Source organism: Pyxicephalus adspersus, chromosome 4 (assembly GCF_032062135.1).
Source record: "Pyxicephalus adspersus chromosome 4, UCB_Pads_2.0, whole genome shotgun sequence".
Taxonomy (NCBI): domain Eukaryota; kingdom Metazoa; phylum Chordata; class Amphibia; order Anura; family Pyxicephalidae; genus Pyxicephalus; species Pyxicephalus adspersus.
In genome coordinates, this window is record NC_092861.1 from 101,647,940 (window position 1) to 101,661,401 (window position 13,462).

Below are 13,462 nucleotides of genomic sequence, written 5' to 3' on the forward strand. Positions count from 1 at the left end.
ATATAAATATATATATATATATATATATATATATATATATAAAGGAGCAAGCAAGAACTTGCGTGTGTGCTTTGGACATAAACAAGTCTAGTTCGCTGTCAAAAGCAAGGTTTTGCCCGCCAGAGCCCGCTGGAATTTCTTTACAGGCGGATCACGGGGTCTGGCATTGTATGTGTTTAGGTAGGTGCCTGTGTAAAGAGCTTAAATCAGTTAACTCTTTGTAAACCTGAAAAGGATAGGTCATTTAAAAATGTACTTATTTCCCAGCTAATATAAAGGTTTAAAACATTTTAAACAAGGGTAATATGTGTGCCATTAGAAAGAATGCTTTTTTAGGGGAACAGTGACTTTTAATGCAAGCTCGCCAGTGTAAAACTGCCGGGGATGCGCGGCTCAAGCAGCAAGATAATTTCTGTTACTAACTTCCGCGTGAATACGCCAGCGCCTGACATTTAGTTGGTGAATTGAGCGAAGGCTTCCGATTTTGGATCGCAAATAAAAATGTGCGACCGAGCCTCCGAATTTGCTTGGTGAATCAGGGCCTATATGTCCACTTATTCAGGATAAAACATGAGACCTGCAACTTGACACATTACCTCTTAATTCAACTGGTTGAGTCCAAAACTCTGTCTCTCTCCCACATTGCAGGAGCTCCAAAGTTATGCCAGCTCCTTAGCCACCCCTCTGCTCTCTGATGTGGAGAGATGTGGAGCGCAGAAAACATCCTAATATGGAAGGCATATTGCCTTTCCTACAGGACACAGCCCAGGCCTACAAAGAGGGATAGCGATGTAGCATTGTTTATTGTAATAAACAATGAATTTTAAATTTCAAACTATAATTCTCTCATGATCACAACAGACAAATGTCTTGAAATGTTGGATGTATATAATGTGGGTGATATTTAGGGATGAGGGAGAATGCCTTTGGCATTGTCGCGAAATTTCCTAAAAGTTCAGATGGGTTTGCGAAATTTTGCGAAACCAACGGAAATCACTATAGGAGGATTATCACGGGTGCATTCATAAATAGGACAGCTCCATTCATTTAGGAGGATTATCACTTCTACATTCATAAATACAGCCGTGGGAATCCACCTGTCAGTGAGCGATCCCGGGCACTACAGGCAAGCCCTCATTCTAACCTGTAGTGCACGGGGATCTCTGAGAGGAGGATTATTGCGGCTGCATTCATAAATACAGCCGTGGGAATCCTCCTGTCTCATTCTGACCTGTAGTGCACGTGGATCTCTCACTGACAGGAGGATTCCCACAACTGTATTTTTAAATGCAGCCACGATAATCCTCCTCTCAGATTCCCGAGTTATGCGGCTTGCGTTTAAGAATGACCAAGGGAAAAATCAGAGGATTTTTTACACGCTGCATTCATTCATGAGCAGCCAGCAAGACTCACACTGTGTTCCTGGATAGAGGGCTGCAACAGCAATCAGAGGAGCGGAGCTGAGACCTCCGCTCCCCTGATTGGTCCTGCAGGTCCCAAAGTTTGCAAATTTGCGAATTTACAAAGGCCGTTCTAGCCTACGTTTGGTAAGCAAGAACGGCCCAATTGGCAGCAAGACCGAATTTAGAAAATTTGCTCGCTCATCCCTAGTGATATTGACGTTCAGTAAAAAAAATTAAAAATGAGGGGGGGGGACAAACAGAGGCAAATCTGATCCATACTGTTTGTTTTATACAGAACACCTGAAGTCTTACAGTAGCTGGATGCATTTTTTTGTAAAACGTTAGAGTGAGCGGCCTAATTTTATTGGTATTACTTGCATACATACATACACAAAATAAAATTAAACATGAAATATATTACTTGAAACATCCACAAAATTACTAAAATCAACATACTTCATGAATTCCAAAAATCATCCTGTTCATAAATATTATAATTTAAACAAAATGTTAGTTACATTTTTAGTTGTTAATCCTGACATAGTTATCTCATTTTTAAATAGAAAACAAAATTCTTCTAGTATAATCAATAAAAAAATGAATTAATAAATCAATCCCAAACCTTTAAACAGGAAGCTTTAGAGTTCATACAGTGTAAGGCAAAAAAAAAAACATCTAAATATGGTTACCTAATCAAAATACATTGAATCTGATTAAGTTTGTAAATATGGCATGCCCTCCCCATTTATTTGTCACAGAATAGGAGGGGTTTATTTCTATACAAAGTGTGCTCTATAGAAGTGTTTAGTGAGAGGCATATGTGTGCAGGTTGAGGCCACTGCTCCCTTTTCAGCTTTTCCTATGCTTCAGGTTAAGCTTCAGTACATTGACACAATATAACATGTTCAGCTAGCTCTCTTAAAGTGAGTAGGATAAATTATCTGTTCTCACAAAATTTTTTATCTTATGACTCTGCTGGATGCAAATAAGGCCTTTGCAGTGAACTGTGCATTTTTCTAATGTTTGTCTGAGAATTATTAGCAAAATGTTTAAATGTTTGCTTGATTTCAGATCCTCAAAATTTGTCTAAAATTTATGATAAAGGACTTGGATTTTCTAAACATATTAATTTTCTTAACTAATTTTATTAGAATGATTTAAATACCCAAACACTTGAAGTACTTTGTTAGCAAGTGGGAGAATATACAGCAGAATGGAATTGTTTAACCTTACAATTTCAAATTAGGCAATCAATGGCACATAAGGAACACATTTTTCTTTTTTCATGGTTTAGTTTTATTAAATCATTCATTTTTATCTTTACTTTAACATCATAGAGAGATGACAAACCATACATGTTAACTGTCTATTGGTATCATTTGCAATTAATGACACACCCCAAAAGCAATAATACTAACATTAGAGAAAACTGATCACAGGGTTTTTTAGGCATTCACTAAATCAATTATTAGAAAGACGAATTGAAATTAATAAAAAACAATAAATTATTCCACACTTGTAAATCAACTATACATTTGAAAACTTTCCTTATCAACATGTGACATAGACAACATTTCACATGATTTATTCCTTTAAACCTCCAAGCTCAATACGCAGATTTATAACCGCTTCTTCAAAAGAATATTGTTGTAATGTATTGTTGTACTGTAAGTAGGACAATAGTTTAGCATTGTTTGCCTGTATAGTAAAGTCTGGAGATGAATGGAGCATACTGGAATGTAGGTAGGTAACAGGGGGGAAGTGTTCTGGGGGGGGGGGAAGCGTTCTGGGGGGGGTGGAAAAGGCGATAAGTGGAGAATTGAGAGTTGTAGAGTAGAGTGAGGATGGTAAGGAAACAGGAAATAGATGGTCTTTCTTACCAGGACAGCTAGGAGGAAAGTTCTAGGTGGATCAGCCAAGGAGGTTGGTGGCCCTGCAGCTTCAAGGGGTACACCCTTCAGAGCACCTGAGCACTGTTCAAATTCTTAAACATTGATTGACTGCATCATAGCAAGATCTGGTATTTTCTGGGGTACAAGTAAAAAGGAGCTGATTATGTGGATCTGTGTTTACCATATCTAGCATATATTTTAAGGCCTTTAGTACTTTCCTGGAGTGGGTGCGATTTGGGGTTCCCCTGGCTAAGGAGAAGACAGGGAGGACCATTTTGCATCTGTCATTCCTGAGCATAGAGATAGATGCGGAGGCAATGAAGTGTCGATTTTCACAGGACCAATTGGTGTCCCTGCTGGGGAAAGTTGATGGGGCATGTGCACAGCTTAAGATTCAGTTGCCGCAGCTGCAGACGTTGTTAGAAAAACTTCACTTCATTTTTGAATAGCAGTTGCCTTTGGCAACCACTGGGTTTCGGGTGCCTTCCCATTTCGTACGACTGTCGAGGGAGCTGTGGGAGAATTTGGGTTTATGGCGTTCCTCTTTGGACACCTTCCAACCACAAGGAGGTCCTTGGTTTGGTGGCTTGAAAGTTGGCAAAGTTGGATGGAAGCAGGGTTTTTTAGCTGAATCCTAATACATAGCCAATACATTTCATTGAGACAACCCCCCCCCCCCCCCCCAGTGATTTGGCTGCTGAGGCGTTAGGTGTTCTTGAGGTTAAAGTGGGACCGGAAGAGGAGCATTGTGGCATCTCGTGTATGCCAGAGCTGTGGATGGTGGCGATGGGGTTATTGATCAGATTGATCAGATGACATAATCTGGTTTTTCTGTAGTCTGGAGAGAATAATGGGCCTTGCGTGGGGAGACAGGCTGTGGACATGCTGGGTGCATGGAGGAGTGCAGGTCAAAGGTTAACCGTGGGATGGCAGTGATAGCATTTTTGTTTAAATTATTAGAGGTACCGGATGTTACTAAGAATTTTGTGGTGCAGTTGGCATTAAGGGGCTATCAGAAAGGGGGAGGTCATCAGCCCACCCCATCTCACTAAACCCACATGGCAAGGCACTCCAAACGGCTGTACATCTGCTCTTTTCACTCCCCAAAGCACATAAGAGTGCCCAAGGTTCCAAATATTATATGGAGGGGAACCAACAAAGAAAAAAAACACACATAACGCTGGCACCAGACAAACACACTAAAAACAGCTTCACCAACCAAATAAATTATTAGGGGTACTTTTAGAATTGGAGCAGCTACAGAGGCGGCTCATTGGGGGCTGGATGAGGAAGCGAATTGGTAGGTGAGAATCCAATAAAAGAAAAAAGCCCCCATAAACACCTTCAACAACCTAAACACAGCCCCCCAGTCCACAGGCCCCTTTACACCAGATGGGGCCAAACATACAAACTACGTGCCACGTGGGATGCGGCTAGACCTGATAGACAGTGAAGCTTTAAGAAAAGGGGAAGAAAGAGCTGAAATCCATACAGGCAGCCATGTTTGTACACTAATACTAACTATGAATACACTAACAAGTAATTTTCTCATTATATTAATATTTATAGATGATGATTTAGCCAGTTTTTGACATATCGTCAGGAGAGATAAGCTAACGTATTTGTTCCTATATGTGACTATTGTAAGTGGTTTTATGGTAACCTGTTCCTAAACGTTCATTCTGGGATACCTGTCACTAAATACATTAATATTGTGTTTTAGAAATGCCTATTTCTCCTTAGACAATATGCTCCTGAAGGTTTATTAAGAAATTAATCCTGCTAAATATTGTATATCACAAAATTTGTTAGGAAACTTTTTTAATGTATTTTTGATTTGATACCTGTGGAATACATTATTATGTTTTATTAAATAATTTGATACTGTATTTCTAATAATTGATGTAGGCAATGCAAATTAAATCTTGCCTAATTTTGCCTAATTTTAGTATCATAAAGAGATACATAACTATCACCATCACATCACACATAATTATCATCATCAATAAAAAGTACCAATCGACTAGCCAAACAGTAATCAAACATATGTTTACTTTGTACAATTTTACATTTTAGTCTGCTGGCAATGCCACTCCTTGATACCCAGTCTATTTCTTTCAGTGCTTGGCATTTTTTTTTTTTTTTCAATATATTCAACAAAAGTATAAAGTGTTATTCCAAATATAAGTACAGCAAGTAGTATATACAGTTTTGCAGATACACACAAAAAACTGCTATACCCGTAAGCTATAACAAATCCAAAAGACTCCCACAAGCGATAATTGGCAAAACCTGCTTCTTTGTTCTTGTCAAATAATACTCCATAAAGAGCTGTAAAAAATCATGAAAATATTAAAATTCATTAGGATCAATCATATGAAAATTCTAATTAAAGTACAACTAAAGTCTCTAGTGAACAAAACGAAATCCGAAAGCCTCACAAAGTAAAACAAAAACCTTAATTACCTTATTGTGTCTTGCATGTCCCTTCCTAAAGTGAACCAAATCCTCTTTTGTTTGTGTCCTACATGTTCCTTCTCAGACACTGCAGCTTAAAGTGTTTTAGGAACAAAATCACTGCTGTGGTGTGATGAAGTGTGATGAGGTGCTGATTGATAAATGTCTGACAATGCTGATAGCCATGCCTCTGTAACATTTTCCATGAAATGGAGGTACAATCAGGCACATCCTGCATTAAATGTGCCATTTTGCTCTGATTTAAGAACTGTTGCCACATAGCAACATAAAGTTGCATTAGATGGACTAGCAGGCTCAACTAGTGTTTTGGGGATTTTGCATTGGATTTAGAAAAAAATTATTAGTGTAGATTCACTGATAATTGCTTTAATAACTGCTGTAGTACATATTTTGCAGTGACGGCAATAATTATATATTAATGTAGTTAGTGACCTTGAGTAAAGTTTTATGAAGTAAAGTTTTGTAAATTTAGTAATTTTTACAAGCACACAGTTAAATCCTCCAAAGGGTATAAGCTTGTAGATTGTTTGATGACAGTTTTTTAAGACAGTGCAAAAACAATGGTTTTATTTTGCACAAGCATTACATCAACCATTTTTTAGAGTGGAAGTTGGAAGCAGCTTTAAAGTGATAAGGAAAAACATTACCTCTGTCCACAGTGAGATGATTTATTTAGACTAAACACTACAAAGTAAAAGATTAAGAGATAGAGCAAAGCAAATCATGTGTGGAGATCCAATGACACGATCAGAAAGTCTGATTAATGGCCCCGAGTGAGGACCATTTAAGCTGAAATTCTGAACAGATGCCAAGTGGGGCCCCAAAAGGATATTTTGTTCTTGTTACATTAAATCGGCATTTTAGAATCAACATGACATTACATTCAATCTTACTGCAATTAATGCAGACATAATTCTTACTATTATCTTAACCAACTCCGCAAAGGTTGGATGATAACAGCCACCATCCCAAACACAAATTTCTAGAACAGACACTGGCAGTACCAGCGTCTCCTCAAACCACTCTATTAAGTGGACCAGTCATCCATTAGCTAAAGCATATAGTCAACCCAAATCAATGGTAAAAAAAAGAATATATATACCAATTAATCTTCTTATCAAAAGGATGGTTTTAAAACTGATAAATTGTATATCAGAGGGCATGTGAAAAATTACCTGGAACCCTGTCCCCAGACTATTAATCTTTAAACAAATTTATTCTAAAAATGTGGATATGCAGTTAACATAATTTATGCAAGTTATTTATCTGTAAAAGCCTCCCTTGTGAAGGAAGTGAAAAGGCTTGAGAATTTATCTTGATTATGATGCAGGCAGTCTTAGAGCATTCACCTCTGCTCCTCCCACAGCAGCTACATTATGTATGGTTATGAAGGGAGAGATAGACAATCTGATTTATTAAAGCTTTCCAAGGCTGGAGAAGATACACTTTTACCAGTGAACATGGGTGATTGCCCAGACCTGAAATGTATTTCTTAAAAGTCATTCGATATTTGTTAGCAAATGTTTCAATCCTGAACCAAATCCATTCCAGGTTTGCTGGATCACCCAGGTTCACTGATGAAAGTGTATCTTCACCAGCCTTGGAGCGCTTTACTAAATGGGGCATAGTGTAATATAACACTCCTTTATAAAGAGAGGTCTGTGATTTGACAGGACTAAAAGAGAACAGTGACTGTACATAACCAATGGACTCTTGCTGGCCAAATTTTCTAGTAAGCTCAAGACTTCTTGCAAGTTAAAAAAAATCATTAATGGAAAGGAAAAATACCATAGATTCTAAATGTGCCAGTTTCCCCATGACATTGACATGTATTTTTATGATCACATATAGGGGACTTCACTTTGATGTAAATCCGTCAGCTGCCCCTAGATTGCAACAACAACCAAATAAAGTATAATTTTGGTAAAGTGGAACTAAAGTACTCTTTTTCATTCAGGCAGGTGGTTACTGCAGAAAGGTACAGGCAATGTCCTTTTTGCAAAAACTGATCTTACCTGCCTCATCATTGCCCAGCTGTCAAATTTTGATGAGCTGGACATGTGCAGCTTAGTGCTTTCCAAGTCTGTGTTGGGATTGAATGAAGAATGAATGATGACTGAAATTGAAGTGATGGATGAAGGGAAGTTAAGAAAAAGGAAGATAGTGGTGCCCTGAGATGGAATGAGGATTTATAAGTAACCATGGGTTTGGTTACACTTTAGCTGAAAATACGGTTTCATCAATTGCCACCATGTTTTTGCCTTATAATTTCATACTAAAATACATCCCTAAAAAGGTGTTCGTTTGGATACATTCTTCATTTGGTTTTACATGAATACAATAGTAGTAGAAAAAGCTTAACAAAGTTTATTAAAAAAAAAATAAAACAAACAAAGCCTTTTGCAAAACTTCCTAGAGACCTTCTGCATAAAAAAGGCAAATTTCTTATAACACAGCAGGAAAAAAATGCTGGTGTATAATTGCAACTAAATGTTGCAATGCCACTTTGTAATCAGAAAAGTTAGTTTTTCCAATTGTTGACTGTTCTATTTGGTGCATATTAATAGCAAGTAGCAAATGGTTTCTTTAACTAATTCTAGTAATCTGGGACAGTCTGAATACATTTGTATGTAGCTCTATTCCTATATAAAAAAAGTCAAATATTTTACGCCACACTAAGCACTGCAATGTCACTTCATAATCTGTCACAAATAACTTTCCCCATTTTGCTAAAGAAAGTTAGTCAGTTTTCTCATTTTTTGCTGTTCTTTTTGGTGCAAACTCACCACATCTTTTAAAAGTTCACTTCTGGTTGTGGAAGTGGCACTAGGCTGGTTGATGGTGGTGGTAGAACAAATACTGCCTTAGCATTAGGAACACGTGGCTAAAACAGTTCGCCAAGGAAAAGTTCATTTTATTAAACATCTATTGTTCCACACTGGTGGCAGTCAGAGTAGTCTGAATCAGAGTAACAATTCCCCCTGCTTCACTAAAAAACTCACTTCAACATGATATTTGAGGGTGGAAAAAGCATGACCTGGATGGCATCCTTAGACAATTCTGGCCAAACATGCTGTTTCTCAACCCAGTAATCCAAAGGGTTGAGAGGTAAGTACCAATTTTCTCTATGTATAAGATGCACTTTTCAAAAAATCTGGGGTCTTAAAACTGTGTGTCTTATACAATAGTAGATTTTTTTTTTAATTGCAGTTCATGCTTTATCACACTTGTTGTTTTCGCAATATTTATTTTTTTATTGGGGTTATACAGCTACGGATGCTAACACAGCCCACTTATATTACAGAGGTAATAAAGCCATGGAGCAGAAAAGATTTTCATAGAGTGCTGAATTCAAGTTAAAAGTGATTGAGTTTGCAAAAGTGAATGGAAATCGTGCTGCTGAGTGTAAATTCCTCCTCCAACTGAGAAAACAATTCAAGACTGGCTAGGGGAAGAAGAGACCTTACTGAAACAGCCGTGGAAGAAGGCCATGAGAGGCAAGTCAGCAAAATGGCCTGATTTGGAGAGGGAATTAAAGATGGGTGGAAGAGCAAAGGGCAATCAGAATTCCTGTGTCTACAAAGATGGTTCAGCATGAGGCAAGAAGAATTGCTGGTGAAAAAAAAGTTACTGAATTCAAGGAAGGACACAATTGGTGCTTCAGGTTCATGAAACAAAATGGACTAAGCATGCGTACACACACCAGACTTGCCCAAAAGATGCCTGAAAGCTATCAGCAGAAGGTCTTTGAATTTCATCGTCTTGTCATTCAATGTGGGAAGACACATCAGTTTGAGTTGGGACAAATTGCAAATATGGATGAGGTCCCCCTTCAATTTGATGTACCAAGTAACAGAGCTGTTGATAAGAAGAGGGTGAAGACTGTAACTGTGAAGACAAGTGGACATGAAAAGAGCCATTATACAGTTGGTATAGCTTGTTGTGCCAACAGAACCAAGCTGCCTCCTGTGCTGATTTTCATATGCAAAACAATGCCAAAAGAAGACATTACTCGAGGAGTGATTGTCCATGTTCATGACAAAGGTAGTATGGATCAGGATGAGATGAAGATCTGGTTTGAGAAAGTTTGGAGCAGAAGACCAGGTGGACTCTTATGCAAACCTGCCCTATTGGTGCTTGATCAGTTCAGGGTACACATAACAGAAAACACAAAGAAGATTGCTGCAGACCTGGAGGATTGACATCCCAGCTCCAACCTCTTGATGTCAGCATTAACAAACCCTTCAAAGCTGCTATGCGAGACGAATGGACCCGATGGATGAAGGCTTCTGGGGACAATTTGACACCAACAGGAAGAGTGAAGAAACCAGGAGAGGTCTGTACATGGGTGAAAAGATCCTGGGATAATGTGAAGATTGAGATCACTGTCAACTCATTTAAGAAGTGCCGCATTTCAAACGCCATAGATTGAACTAAGGATGAGGCAATATATGCAGACAGTGATTCGTCATCAAACACAGATGAGGACAAGCCAAAGAGCTATCATATGGATGCGAGTTTTGACAGTGATGAGGAGTTGAATGGATTCTATGATGAATAAAGTTCAATATGGTAAATTCAATACCTTTTGGAATAAAATTATTTTTTTCTGAATTTCGGGTCCCAAAATCAAGGTGCGTCCTATACATAGGAGCATCCTATACACGGGGAAATACAGTAATTCTGCACTTTGGGCTATGGCGGATTTATTCATATCATCTGGTCTATATATTCTTCTGACTCTTCACCCTTTTGCTGCAAGCACAGCTGGAAATAGTTGTTCCCCATGTCCAAGACGCTGTAGTCGGCCCCACTCAACCTGGTGCTGCTGCTGCTGCTGAATCTGTGAAAGCTGGCTGAAAGAAGACTTAAGACGAATGCAGTGGAGAGATGCCTTCTGAGAAAATGAGGCACTGGCAAACTTATTAAGGAAATGGGCTGTCTTAAGGTGGCTGCACAATATTTGTTCATAATAGCAAAGTTTTGCTTCCCACTTTAGAAGACTTGAAAAATTCCCCAATTTGCTCTGATACCAAAGGTCTAAGGGAGTGCAGCTCTCCAGTAGTCATCTCTCTATTTGATATCAATAATACACTTGTTACTGTAAAAGCAAGCCAGTATATAAACTGGCATGGTTGCCAAGGTATATTTGGAATTTCCTCCCTCTGCCCCCCACTGTGGGCGTTCATCTTCAGCTGCAGTGCAACGCCATAGATGTCTGCTGTACTGGTGATGACCTTTGTAACTTTTGCACTTTGGTGCATAGACAGGGAGAAAAGAAAAATAGTCAATAGCCACTTTCCTTTTCTTTTTTGCTCACACAGGTGCTCCAGGATATGTTAGAAGGGTGTTCAGTTTTTATCTTAGAGAATGCCTAAGAGCATTTACTACTTTTGTTTCTTGGCCAAACATTCTTCAGTGAAGGAATACCAACTACAAAATAAAGAAAGAGAAAGGGGAGAGAGTGGACCCTGCATGAGATGGCATGCTTTGCACACACACACAAAAGATGCATCATCAAGAGCAGGCAAAAAAAGGCCAATGCAGGAGACACCTAGTGAATTAGGGCCTCATTACTTCAAGCTCTCAGGGCTGAGGTGTCTCCTGAGTCAAGGGCAAGAGTCTGAGGTGTCTGCTTCATTAATGGCTATTAATGGAGAAACTTTAAGTGCTGCCTTTTCATGGGCGCTATTGCACAATACCTGCCACCCCACCACTGCCTTTCTAATTACTCCTAACTGGTTCCATTGTCTTGTTTAGAATACTGTTATCATTGTTGTCTGACCCTACTACAGAATATGACAAACATTCACCATCAAGCACTGCTTGCCTGTCTAATATTTGTACTATATGACCTGGTTTTAAAACAGCAGCACCACGACTGCCACCAGTAGACACATTTGCAGAACCAAGACACTGTCATTATCATTACCGTATTTTTCGCCTTATAAGACACTCCGGAATAAAAGACGCACCCAATCTCAAAGGAGGAAAATCTAGAAAAAAAAGATTCTGAAAGATTATTCCCCTCCTGATCACTCATGTGCCATTCATACCGGTATTCCCCTTCTGATCACTCTGTGCCATTCAAATTCCCCTTCTGATCACTCATGTGCCATTCAAATTCCCGTTCTGATCACTCTGTGCCATTCAAATTCCCCTTCTGATCACTCTGCCATTCAAATTCCCCTTCTGATCACTCTGTGCCGTTCTTACCTTTTTTTCCACTGTACGGCAGTTAGGGCAGGGATCAGCAGGGGGCGCTGTGCCGGCTTCTTTCGCTCTGCACTGCAGCCAGTAGGAGACACATGCTGCAGCCAGCGAGGAGAGGAGACACACGCAGGATCGGGTATCGGGTGAGTATCTTATTTTAATTATTTTATAACACATTTGTCGTATAAGACGCACCAACTTTCCCCCCCCCCAGTTTTGGGGAAGAAAAAGTGAGTCTTATATGGCAAAAAATACGGTAATTTTCTCCTTAACACATCTCCCATGGTTCTCTGAATCAAATAACTGTTATCATGAAACAGCTCCTCCACTGTTATTAGCTCTTGTTTCCTATGATTCACCTTTATTAGCCCTTGTTTCCTGATGATTTACACAACCTGCTTGTCTCCATTTCCTGAGAGACAGGAATATTGTCTGCAAACAGATGAGGAGATTGAGAACCTGTGCCCCCAGAGCAAGTGTTTATGAAGATTGTGGAGAGAACTGAGGTATCCTGGAGTATTCACACATTCATTGTCTTCATTTTCCTGCTGTGACTTAGACGATAGCCATCCAGCCCACAAAAGTAAAGCTTAGTTGGGAGGAATATGCCTCTGGATAGTTTGTGAAAACAGATTTACCAAGATCTCTTCTGTCACATCAACAGTCAAACTATGAGAACTAGTGGACCTAATTAGCAACAATAGAACAATTTTTGCATGTATTGGCAATAAATAATGTGATTTTGCTTGTTGAAGAGTCAAACCAGTCACAACTAGTGACATTGTTTAGTAACAATAGGATAACATTTCCTTTGTGTATCTTGAAATAAATGTTGTTCTTTTGTGTAATTATAAGTTCTGTGATTTAATTTGTTTCTTTAACCACCTGGCCGTTAAGCCCGAGCATGTTCGGGGTAAAAACTTTTGCAATTATGGTTAACCCCGAGTTTTTCTCACCAGGTGGTTAAATGTAAACAAATGTTATATTGCAATCCGATTGTCATACATTGTATGACAATCGGATTACAACTGAAAGGAAATACTTACCCAGTGTCCGCAGCTCCTCTTGCAGCAATAAAAGATTTGCTATTGCTACTGGCATCTGCAGTGAGATGTGAAGAACAATGCAGAAATCCTGCATTGTGCTGTGCATCTCTCCGGAGATGCCAGCCGCAGCAGCCTCCAGCGTCTCTGTCTGTGCCTGTGTGAGCTGGGCAGGGAAATCCCCCCTCACATCACTCGGAGGATGAGTCATCTTCCGGGTGATGTGATTGGTGATGTATGGGGCTGTGTCAGGGAGGGAACTTTAAAAGCAGATTACAATGTTTATTTAACCTCCTGGGCGTTACACTGATGTCTAGATTTCTGTACCAAAAGCGTTACACTGTTTTTCATGAAATTTTTTTTTTTACATTTTAGACCTGTAAGTTACAGAAATATATCCGAATAGGGGTCTAGTAGATATAATGAATATAAA

At 39.1% G+C, this 13,462-nt stretch overlaps 1 protein-coding gene across 2 annotated transcripts in view; it reads right to left on the bottom strand.

Moving 5' to 3' along the window:
• Window positions 1-13,462, bottom strand: part of UNC93A (unc-93 homolog A) — a 191,121-nt gene that overhangs the window by 9,611 nt on the left and 168,048 nt on the right. The window contains exon 8 of one of the 2 annotated variants that reach the window (XM_072409182.1): window positions 3,964-5,626. The exons of the other annotated variant lie outside the window; for it this stretch is intronic. Coding sequence (XP_072265283.1) covers window positions 5,361-5,626 — 266 coding nt within the window. The 3' untranslated portion in view covers window positions 3,964-5,360. Of the gene's footprint in view, window positions 1-3,963; window positions 5,627-13,462 lie in introns of those variants that run through there. 2 annotated transcript variants of the gene reach the window in all.